At 39.1% G+C, this 12,521-nt stretch overlaps 1 protein-coding gene across 1 annotated transcript in view; it reads left to right on the top strand.

Moving 5' to 3' along the window:
* The first annotated feature begins 5,339 nt into the window (after positions 1-5,339).
* The window catches only part of LOC139970232 (histone H1.4-like), a 61,741-nt gene continuing 54,559 nt past the window's right edge, over positions 5,340-12,521 (top strand). The window contains exon 1 of the mRNA XM_071975878.1: positions 5,340-5,677. Within this exon, the coding sequence (XP_071831979.1) occupies positions 5,665-5,677 (13 nt within the window). The 5' untranslated portion in view covers positions 5,340-5,664. The remainder of the gene's footprint in view (positions 5,678-12,521) is intronic.

The following is a 12,521-nucleotide window of genomic DNA, read 5'->3' as shown; positions in this document are numbered from 1 at the left end:
GTGGAAATTACGATAAAGATACTGAGAAACAGAACCTGTATAATGCAATATGTTATCAAACAAATCAATATTCAAATTAGTAATGTCTGCACCCACTCTGCTTGCACTGAAGAGGGATACTGCGAATCAGTCCCCAGTAAACAGTTACGGGAACTTGAGCCAGCTGGAACTTTTCTTTGAAAGTGTGGTAACTTAGGGCCTTATTGTTAAAGTCAATAAAATCCGAAACAACTTTCACACCCTTTTTGTACATGAAATCATCGAAGAAAATCTTGTTATTGATGCGAATATGATGATTGTTCCAAATGTTTCAGAACTAAACTGAAAACCTATGGCGACCGTGCCTTTACATCAGCCGGGCCCAAGCTCTGGAATGGTCTGCCCATATCTGTGCGGAGTTCTCCCACTCTCATTCAGTTCAAGTCTTGCTTGAAGACTCATTTTTTTAAGTTGGCTTTCTATTAGGGTTGTACAGCGCTATTGAATACTTCGTAGATTTTAGCGCTTTATAAGTTCATTTATTATTAAATGTTTTGATTACCGAAGTTGTCAGAGGGAGGATTAAAAGAAGCTAATAAAAATAAATTTAAAACACAAAGAATCCATCTTTCTAATAAAACTTTGTTCTGGTGAGGGAAGAGGTAGCAGGTAATAATTAAACAAAGGAAGAATTAACGATTTTAATATGGTAATCCTCCCTAAAACAATAAGGTTACGTCTTAACCAAACGTTTGTCAAATGTTTTAACTTAACCATTGCAATATCATAATTGTTATGTACCATACTAGAAAGGTTTTCTATTAAAAATTATATCAAGCAGTTTGAAATCCTCATTAAGTTCCCAATTGATTGTATCACTGAAACCATGGAAAGGTATTGTGGATCAACAAAGAGTACCAATCCCTACAAGGAAAGTTCATCTTTAAACCAGAAATTGTAGTAAATATTAATTTGACTTAATAAATTAAGGAACGACCTCTCGCTTGCCTCAATGGAAAATGTCGTATCATCTGCATACTGTGTCATTTTATATTCTCGCCCTCCCATAGTATTATCTCTAATGGACATATCATTATTAACAGGCAGTAACGAAATAACTCAATATGGAGACAGTGGATCCTGTCTACAACCCCTTTGAAAGGGAAAGATCAAAGAAGGAAAACCCATTAACGAGCACAGAGGACAAAGCATTGTTATAAAAAGAGTCAAATCATCGCAAAATCGAAGATCCAAAGTTGAAAAGGTTCAAAACCTTCCTTATAAAAGACATGGATACTGAATCAAAAGCCTTCTCAAAGTCAATTAATATAGCAAAAATCAATCCCGGAGACTTATTTTCCTGCAAATAATACATGATAATATCGTATTAGTAACACGAATGCAATTGCCGATCAAAAGAAATCAAACGAGGTAGCACATTCTTAAAACGATTAGCAATACACAAACTTGCAATTTCAAATGTAATATTAAGAAGGGAGATTGGTCTCCATTTTTAAAGAAATTCCTAGGTTTATCCCCCTTCGGAATTAAAGTAATATTACCTTGTCTCTGAGTAACAGACATCTGACCATTTTCATAAGCACAATTTAAGGAACGAACTAAAAACCAACCCAATTCATTCCAGAAAAACTTAAGTCAAACCATACGTTCCTGGGGATTTGTTATTTTTCATGCTCCTTAGACCGTTACAAACCCCATCATAACACAAAGGGCCCTATAAACCAGATTCCTCATGGTCAGGTAAACTTCTTACGAGATGAGAAAGTTCTCCTTTGATATCAATATCATTTAAACCAGCCTCATTTGAGCTATATAGTGATTTATAAAACTCATACACCTCGCAATGAATTCTCTTCTGGTCAAACATATCTGTATTATCACCGTTAGTGAGATGGCTTATCAACTTATTTAGGCAATTCCTTTTTTTCTAGGTTGAGATTTCTTGGACGGTTTCTCTCCTTCTTCAATCCATTGTGCTCGAGATCTAATCATATTACCATTTAGTCGCGTTTCTCTAATAATTTCAAGTTCACCCTCTAACGTGTCAATGTAATCACCTAACAATAAACTTTCTGCTTCGTACCCCTCTAAACCCTAAATTTCACCTAAAAGAAACAATTCTATCTTATTCTGAGTCTTACCGATAAAAGAGGAATACGAAATAGTTTCCCCCCCCCGAATATTCATGAGCAGGGTTTCAAAAAGAAACTGATCATTTTTCTCAAACTGAATATGTTCTCTTTGAAGTGTACTAACATTCTAACGCGCGTAAGGAGAACACACATAATCAGTTATGGTATCTTCTAAAACCTGCTTTATCATCCTCCCATAACAATCATCTTTCAAAAGTGAATTATTAAATTTCCAGAATCCCCTACCAGTTGTTACATATTTTATTGTAATTAAATTCTCCCCCGTAAATGTAGAAACGTAAATTCTTCAAACAATTCAAGATTTTCGGTAACGCTGACTCTGACTCAAACGCCGCCATCTTAAAAAAAATTAGTAATTGATTTAATGATATCAGAAAATGAACCGTACATATCAATAATGCATGCTTTTGTTGATATCACCAAGTCGTTTGCTGATCTCACCAAATCATATGCTGATATCACTAATTCAACCGTGACAACCCGTCTTACCAGAATGCGCACATGATATCAGCGTAGGGCTTGATATTGGTATAGAAGTATATATATATTGTAAGGAACCAATTTGCTTCTTTGTAGTTTGGTCTGTGCTGTAGGAAGGTCTTCTTAGTTGTGTTGTTCAGTTGGAGAATGACTGGAATGTGGTCCGATCCAAAGGTCTTTACCGGTGTTGAGAGAATCGACTACTTGGTAGATGTTGGCCGAGATGAGAAAATAATCCAGTTGTTTGGTATTCCCGTGGCCGTTGAATGGGTATATTATTGGTTCGCCGGTGTTGAGGCATATGAAGTTGCTGGGTGTAAGTAGTTTGATCAGTTGACTTCCTGCTGGGTTGGTGGAGCGGCATCTCGGGGTTGTGTATTTGGCGTTGAGGTCGCCGGTGATGATGATGTGCTTTGTGGTTTTGGTGATGTCGTTGAGCAATTGGTTTGGGGAGGCCTTGGAAGGTCTGCAGTAGATACATATCACCATGACCCGCTTCCCTTTGTTGAAGGTGATGTTGATGGCTGCGGCTTCTCCACCCTGTTGATTGTGGCTATTGATTAGTTGATTTGTGCTGACCTCGGAGAAAATGGTGTTTCCTTCTGACCGAGATGATAATTCCTCTGGTATCGTTGTGATGACTGGCAATGATGTTGAAGTCGGGAAATATGGTTGGTGGCTGTGACGAATTTGGTTGAAGCATGCTATGTTGATATTCGTGTTGTTCATGTAGTCCTGTAGTTCTTGCAGTTTATTGTTGATGGAGTTGGCGTTGAACTGCATTATTCTGAGTTGTTGGGCCATTTATTTCAGCTTCTTCTGCTTCCTCAAGATGGTGGGTGGTAGAGTTTCTAGGGAGCGGCGTCTAAGGGCTATCTGCAAGTGGCTGTCTTCTAGGTTCAGACCCATTTGTTTTTTCAGTTTGGTGGAGATGGTGGTGATGATGTTGTTGTCACTGGAAAGGATGGGAGTACTTGATGTCGGCAATTATGATGGCGAGGTTTCCTTTCATGTCGTTGAGTTGTTCTGTTGTGTTTTGGAGTAGTTGTTGGAACATGGCTTGGCTTCAGCCGTTTTCTTTTGGACTTCTAGTGGTTGTTGCATGTGTGCTTCCTGTAGCTCCTTTTTTGTTTGTTTCTAGAGCTCCTCCCGTAGTTTTGTTATCTGGGACTGTGTGGCGATGCTGGTTGGAGGATCATTGGCTGGTATTGGTTGACGATCATTGGCTGGCGCCTGGTGTTGTTGTCTGATGGAGGGTGGATTTCTGTTTGGTCAGTTCCCTGATGTATTTGGAACATCCTCTGTAGCTGGCTATGTGCCCTCTGTGACAGTTGGCGCATTCTGGTTAATCTCTAGGCTTGGTGCATACAGCAAGACTATGTTTACCTGCACATCTGATGCATGGTTTTCAGTGAGTGCACTCTGCTGCTAAGTGACCAAATAGTTGACAGTTGTGACACTGGATGATCTCTCTTGGTTTTCTGACATTCTCTATGAAGTGGTGTTTTCTGTGGATGGTAATTCCTTTCGCCACTGCTTGTTGAGATCTTCTCAGTTTGGAAACGTCAAGGCAACTTTCCAGATCGGAGTGGTGGTTCCCTTGATAAAATAGTGACTAGCTGCGTTGACTTTGTTGGTTTTTGACGCTTCGATGATGTCTTTTTCTGCGATGTTTGGGTGTATTCTGGTGATGATTCCTTCAATCTTTGGTGGGCGGATTGCGGCTGGGAGGCTGGCGATCGGTTGTTTGCCTTTGATGACTGGCCATGGTTGTGTTAGTAGTGTCCTCCGGGTACCGAAGTTGGTTGCTGCTATGATGATGTTGTTGTTTCTCGATATTGGGGGTTGATGTGACTGTAGCGGTTGAGAAGCTGGCTTCGATGTAACGTCTGGCGGTCGGTAACTGTGTGTGCGATGTTGATACGTTCTGAGGATGACTGGGTGCTGTGCTCTGGATGCGTAGGCTTTAGCTGGTGTTTTCTATTTTTTGTTGTTTGCTGGGCTAGTTTCTCCGATGTTCCTCAGTTTCTCTGGATTGATGATGGGGTGTGGCTCTGGTTCCTCTTTCTCTTGTTGGTAACTGTGAAGAATTCTAGTATTAGTCCCTCGCTGTTTGGAATTACCTGATCCATTTTTGAAGTGTTCCTGACTTTTGTGGAGAGAGAAAAGATGCCAGTGGCTTTCAAAAACTCTCACCCCAAAATCCTGAACAGAATGACAAAAGTGAAATGTAAATTCCAAGATAATGAGGCAGGATGTTAAGATGACTGGAAAGATGATAAGATGACTGGATAAGATGGCTGGAAAAATGATAAGTAGGCTGTTGTCTCGTTGGGTTCCAAAAGCAAAGTAAGTAATAAAGAAGTTTAACCCCTGATCGGCCTCGCGAGAGGTCCTGCATGGGATAATAGATATGGTTATCAAGGAAAAGACAACGCTTTTTTTGAGGATCAGTTGTCTTTGTTGAGCCAAGGAATGGTTGATAAGTGAAGTATCGTTACAATAGCATTGAATAGAAAGCCATGTGTGAATGAAGGAAAGAACCCGAAGTCAGGGGACAAAGAGCCAGCGAGGGAGAGATTTCTAATAAATGGGATTTAAGTCCTTAGGTACTGAGGAATGAGAAGACAGATTGGTTTCGTTTATTTGGAAAGTGTGTGGTAACGACTTGGTATTTCAGGAGGAGATCTTTAATTAATGGGTCTATATCGAGGTTATTTTGGTATAGGTTAATGTTATATTCTTCAAGAAGTTAAAAAATAAGGCTTTTGTTTCCCGCATGAAGAACATGCGAGGTTCCGATATAAGAAGGGATTTTTAGTGCAAAGCGATAAGCTTTTGTATGGATTCTGTTTAAAACTTGTTTGTTGGAATTAGAGATGGTAAGCAGGGAGATGCTCCCGTAGCTGAGGATTGGCTTTATTTTGGGTTTATAGATACGGATAATAGTATTTGGAGGGAAGTTATATTTGTGTGAGAGGATCTGAAGGAATTTAAGTTGAGACCAACAGCGTCCTGCAGTTCTAGCACAATGGAGTTTAAACGTAAGTTTGTTATCAAAAGTTATGCCAAGGAAAGTTGCACTAGGAGAGGTAGTGATTGGAGTGTTAAAAAGATTGATTTAGAAATATGATATCGTTTTGATTTTTTTAAAGGAAAAGTTGACTAGCTTAGATGTTGAAGGATTCATATTTATTCTCCAATTCGAGCACCAGTTTTCGAGATGTGAAATTGTTTCATGATATTAACTTCCGTCAATTGAATATTTTTACTAGTGCTCCAAATAGCGATGTCATCGGCGTATTGACTATAGTTGCACCTAGTTAGAGGGGGGATGTTTAGGTCATTAACAAATAGGGTGTAGAGGAGAGGGCTGAGAACAGCGGAGTGCCAGCATGGAGGCCGATATAATTTGAGTAGTGGTTTTTGTAACAGATTTTTACTTTGCGGTCAATAAGAAAAGAGGAAAAAGTCTGATGTAATTGGAGGGGAGATTGAAATTAAGGAGTTTAATTCTGATTCCGTTATGCCATGCTTTATCAAATGCCTTTTCGGCATCAAGAAAAAGAGCAGTAGTGTAATGGTTTTTAACAAAGCCGAGGCGTATTTCTTCGGAGAGGCGGAAAGTTTGGTTTATAGTGGATTTGTGTTGGCGAAAGCCTGATTGAAACGGGGAAAAGAAATTGTTTTGATCTAAGTGGGCTCTGGTGCGGTTGTCGATAATTCTCTCGAAGATCTTACCTAAAGCTGGAAGGAGACTAATTGGTCGGTAGTTTTGAGGTTTGGTACGATCTTTGTTAGGTTTAGGGAGTAAAATCATTTTTGCGGATTTCAATGGACTTGGGAATAAACCCAATCTTATAATATCTAATACTATGGGATCTAATGAAAACAGGAGGGGTGTTTTTAAGCATTTGATAATTTATGTTGTCGAGACCAGGAGAGGAGGTATTTCAACATTTTTTGGTGGCATTGTGCCATTCGTGTCTACCGATTTCTTTATGTAGAGGGATGTTTTCGTTTAGAAATCCTGATGGATTAGGGATAAAATTGTCGGCATTATTTGAAATTATTAACATAGGAGATAATAAAGATATCTTTAATGTATAATTCAAAAAGTTTGATTTGGTCTTGAATGTTCGTGACCAAATTTCCTACGTTATTTTTAAGGCCTTGGTCTATATTACCGGTATTTGGACTGGAAATGGGGTTAATGATGTTTTTTATTTTTTTTTGTCAAAAGGTTTTGGGTTTTTATCGTTAATATTGAATGGCATTCATTTTTAAGACGATGTTTTTTCGTCTGCCAATGTTTGTCTGTTTATTTGTTGTTGTTTTTTTTCAGCTGGTTAATTTGGGTTTTGTGAGTAGGATCTCGAGAGAATATGTGGATTCTACGAAGGCGGCGTCTGTATTTGATAAGTGTAAGCGTCTCCTTATTGAGCTTTCGTTTTCTGTTTTGTTTTGTTTATAAGGGACAATGTTTTTTTGAAAGTATTGAAGATATGATGGGCAATATTATCACAGTAATTATCAATGTAATTTAGCTGGTTGTTTTTATTATTGAATTCGGGGATGGTGTTGTTTGCTAGGAGTTCCATTTTAGAGGATATCCAATCTGTTTTACTATAATTAAAAGTCAATTCTTTGTTTTGTTGACGGTTTAGGTTTATGTCTAATTCAAAAAGAAGTGGAAAATGGTCGCTGATTAAGTCATCTTCTAAGATTTGTACTGAATGAGTTTTAGTTGCGAGATAATTTGAGGTTATAGCGTGGTCGAGTAGCTCTGTACTGTTGTTTATTTGGTTTAATCTGGTTTGGTAGTTTGGTTGATTATTGTTAGATTATGGTTATCGCAGATTTCAAGGAGGGATTTACCTTTTTCGGAAGTTTTGGAGCTACCAAAATAATGTTGTGGGCATTTAGATCTCCTTAGAGAATGGTATTTTTGTTAGAACACTTTTGTATTACAGCGGGGGAAATCGGTTCACGTGGGGGACTGTAGTAGCTAATAATGTGGAGAGGTCAGTTATTTCTTTCGATTATAATTTCAATTGACTGGTTGTTAGGTTGGGTTGGGTTTGAGAGAAGAGTAGTTTTGAGATTTTTTTTAACTGCAATCAGTACCCCTCCTTTAGAACTAGAGACATCCTTTCTGAAAATTTGGTAACCAGGAATGTTTAGATGGGAATTTGTATTTAGCTTAGTTTCGTTTAATGAGATGATATCCGAGGAGTGGATGGTTATAAGATTGAGTAGGAGACTTAATTTTGAAAGGATACTGTTGATATTTAGGTGAAGGAACTTCACTGAAGGAGAGAGTGAGCCTGTCATTTATGGGCTTCAGGAGGGCTAAATATGGAAGGTTGGTAGAGACGTTCCATGAAAACAGATTAATGGGCATTTATGTTTAGGTGTTTAAGTGCCAACACAGTGGCGTAACTGGCTATGTCGTCAGTTTTAACGTTTATTTTGGCCTTTTGAAGGGTATATTGAATTATTTCGATTACAAACATTGATATGTTAATCTTTTCTTCTTTTGAGATTTTGTTTGTTACCTCAATTTTAGGGGTAGTTTTGGTAACATTGGCGTATGTTCTTTGTTCTCGTTGTTGATATTTGCTTCAAATTTAGCTTCTTTAAATTTAGGGCAGCTTTTGTAAAGGGCGGCATGGGATCCTAACCAATTAGCACATTTTGTATTTTTTTGTTTCGACAGGCAGTCTTTTACTCGATGATTTTCACCACATCTTAGGCATCGAGTTTCGTTTTTACATGTAATAATAATAATAGTAATTGAACTTATAAAGCGCTAAAATCTACGGAGTATTCAATAGCGCTATACAACCCTAATAGAACGCCAACTTGAAAAAATGAGTCTTCAAACAAGACTTGAACTGACTGAGAGTGGGAGAACTCCGCACAGATATGGGCAGACCATTCCAGAGCTTGGGCCCGGCTGATGGAAAGGCACGGTCGCCATAGTTTTTCAGTTTAGCTCTGGGAACAGTGAGAGTGAGTGTATTGCTAGAACGCAAGGTATAACGAGTATTGACCTGTCAGGACAGATCGTCTGACAAATAGGCGGGTGCCATTCCATGAATGCACTTATACACCAGGAGCAGTACTTTGAACTTAATTCTGAATTCAACAGGCAACTAGTGCAAAGAATGGAGGATACTCAACGATGGAGTGTTGATGTCATAGCAGTCTACAACAAGCCTGGCTGCGCTATTCTGCAGACGTTGCAGTCTCTGAATCAGATACCCTGGAATACCATGGAGCAAACTATTGCAATAATCCAAGTGGCTATGAATAAATGAATGAACCAATGTGCTCAAAGTTGTAGAAGACATATGTTTCCTAATCTTCTTTAGATTAAAAATATAAATGTATGGTGGGTATGTCCGAAAATTTGGCATTTGAAACATTGGTTGACTTGGGGTGGTTCTTGATATTCTTCAGTTTTGTGTTTTGAGTAACCCAGGTAAAGGCCATTACTTAAGAGGGAATTTTGGGATTCTTGGTCATTGAATGTTATTTTGAGTTTCCATGTAGGGTTGTTGGTAGCACGACTGATAAGTCTTTTCACAATTATTGGAGAGTATTCTTGGTCTTTCAGTTGTTGCTCTGTCTTTACTTTCTACTTTTGGGTTGATACCGCATGCTACCACTGAGAAGTTCTTTCGTCTGATATTTTGAGGGATTCTTGGCTTGGGATTTCCTAGTTTAGAATGTTGTGTCACTGGTTGTAGGAGGATGTTTGAAGACTTAGGATCATGGGGGTGATAATTATATCATTGCTTCGCAGACGGTTTTTGTTTATTATAAGTGTACTTGATTTTTCTTCATTGATTAACTTTGCGAGTTTGATCGGATTGTTTGAGATTTCAGGTAGTATTCCAGAAACTATAATTGCTTGGGAGGTCTTGTTAGTGGCTGTTTGGTGCTTGGTGACGGGTTAGTTTCTACGGAGTTTGGGCGTTGCCGTTCCATGATGTTATGGACTAGAATCCAATTGTTAATGTCTAGGTCGAGGGTAGAGAGGTCTAAGTTTTCTATTTCTAAGGTTTCTGGTGGGTTAGGGGTTGCCATATTGGCAAGCCCCTTCTACGGGTTGGAAATGGCTTCTTAACAATGAAATTGAAAACAAGCTTCACTTACCAGTAACAAAATTAGATTCCAGCCTAAAACGGCGGACGGAAGAAATATATCCCGGTGATACACTGCAATCCTTTCCAAGTAATAAAAAAAGTTTAACCCCTGATCGAGCTCGCTGGTAGCCTGTTGTCTCGTTGGGTTCCAAGAGCAAAGTAAGTAATAAAGAAGTTTAACCCCTGAAAGAGATCGCGAGAGGTCCTGCGGGGGATAATAGATTTGGTATAAAAGAAAAGACAACGTTGTTTTTTTGAGGATCAGTTGTCTTTGTTGAGCCAGGGAATGGTTGATAAGTGAAGTATCGTTACAATAGCATTGAATAGAAAGCCATGGGTGAATGGAGGAAAGAACCCAAAGTCAGGGGACAAATGAGACAAAGAGCCAGTGAGGGAGAGATTTCTATTGAATGGGATTTAAGTTCTTAAGTACTAAGGAATGAGAAGACAGATTGGTTTCGTTTATTTGGAAAGTGTGTGGTTACGACTTGGTTTTTCAGGAGATCTTTAATTAATGGGTCTTTCTCGAGGTTGTTTTTGTATAGGTTAATGTTATATTCTTCAAGAAGTTTAAAAATAGGATTTGTGTTGCCCGCATGAAGAACATGCGAGGTTTCGATATAAGAAGGGATTTTTTAGTGCAAAGCGATAGGCTGTTGTATGGATTCTGTTTAAAACTTGTTTGTTGAAATTAGAGATGGTAAGCAGGGAGATGCTCCCGTAGCTGAGGATTGGCTTTATTTTGGTTTTATACATACGGCAATGCTTGCTGTATATGTAACTAAGGACGCGTTCTGATATAAAATGGAGGGTTAGTCACAGAGTGAAGGATCATGGGATGGCGCTATAGTAGACCTTTCTTTGAGTGTCATCCACTGACTGACCGACTCACAACCACTACTTGTTTTAAACTGTTTTATTCAATTCAAAATTCTAGATACTTTCACTGCCTTTGGTAATACCAAACCAGAATAGGTGAAAGGAGCTCAATATAAACAATCGTGTGATAGTTTTCAAAGTACCGATTCGTAGCTTGTCGTGCTCTTTTATCGGACAAGAATAGAAGTCAAAACTTTTCATTCGCAACTAATGCATACACGTCTATATTTTGTCTGGCAGATTGCAGTCACTTAAGTGTAATGATTTGAAATGAAAACTTGCTTTCTATGATGTATTTGTGTGAAATGGAACGACAGACCTATGGCTTACTGCATACTATATGAATTTGGGCTACGTACCCACCATACGATACCTGCAACGAATTGCTTAGATGCCGTAATCACCTGCAATCCTCCCGAGTTTTGCACCATCGGTAGTTTATTTAGTAAGCTTTAACATGCAAGCATCCTGAGGAATGATGATAACTGGAAACATGTACAATAAGTCACCCTGCTGCTTCTTTTGTGGACTTTTCCAGACGGTTAACCTTTTCGACGGATGCCCATCACTTGATCACCACTCATTTTCTGATAATTGACCTGATTCGATTAGGAATTACCCTCGCATTTATCGCACTGACCCTATCGTCGTGTAAGTGTCTCCGACGAAATTGGGACCAGCTCGCCGCAGTGACTCATATTGCAGTTAAAAGAAGTTGCGTTTTCGAAGATCAGGTTTGTTAGATTTTCCTTTTCCAAAGTGTTACTGATAATCTTCGTGTGGGTGTGTGTGTGTGTCCCCCTTGCCCGTTAGCACGATATCTAACAAACCGAGGTCATTGACCAATGCTTCATATGGGGTGTTCAGGAATTTGAGGTCAAAGGTCATCTAGGGGCCATTCCTGGCCCTTTTGTTCGAAAAGTCAAACTGCTTCTTCTCCTACAGAATACATCGGATGATAATTAAAGCTAGTCAGTATCATCATTGACCGATGGTACATATGGGGTGTTCAAGAATTTGAGGTCAAAGGTCACCTAGGGGTCATTCTCGGCCATTCTGTTCGAACGGTCAAATTGCTTCTACTCCTACAGAATGTATTGGATAATCATGGAAGTTGGTCAGTATTACCATTGACCATAGTACATATGGGGTGTTCAGAAATTTGAGGTCAAAGGTCATCTCGGGGTGAATTAAGGCCTTTCTGTCTGAACGGTCAAACTGCTTCTTCTCTTGCAGAATATATCGGATGATCATGAAGGCTGGTCCGTATAATCATTGACCTATGGTACATATGGGGTGTTCAGGAATTTGAGGTCAAAAGTCATCAACAGGTCAATTTTGGCTATTTTATTTGAACGGTCGATCTGCTTCTCCTCCTACAGAGTATATCGTCTGAGCATAGAGGTTGGTCAGTATTATCATTGACCATTGGTACATATGGGTAGTTCAGAAATTTGAGGTCAAACGTCATCTTGGGGTCATTTTTTGCCATATCATTCGAATGGTCAAGCGGCTTCTTCCCCAACAGAATATCAGATGATCATGGACGGTGGTCAGTACTGTTATTGACCAATGGTACATATGGGGTGTTCAGGAATTTGAGGTCAAATGTCATCTATGGGTCATTGTTGGCTCTTTTGTTCGAACGGTCAAGCTGCCTCTCTTCCTACAGAGTAGATTGGAGGATCATGAAAGTTGGTCAGTATGGTCCTTGACCAATGCTACATATAGGGTGCTCAGGAATGTGGGGTCGAATGTCATTGCGCTGCCATTTTGTTTGAAGGATCAAACCGCTTCTTTTCCTACATAATCGATTGAATCATCATGATTTTGGGTCAGTATTATCAATGACCAA

The sequence above is a fragment of the Apostichopus japonicus genome, chromosome 7, assembly GCF_037975245.1.
Source record: "Apostichopus japonicus isolate 1M-3 chromosome 7, ASM3797524v1, whole genome shotgun sequence".
In the NCBI taxonomy this organism is placed as follows: domain Eukaryota; kingdom Metazoa; phylum Echinodermata; class Holothuroidea; order Aspidochirotida; family Stichopodidae; genus Apostichopus; species Apostichopus japonicus.
The sequence above is the reverse complement of the archived record's forward strand: the minus strand, read 5'-3'. Positions and strand labels throughout refer to the sequence as shown.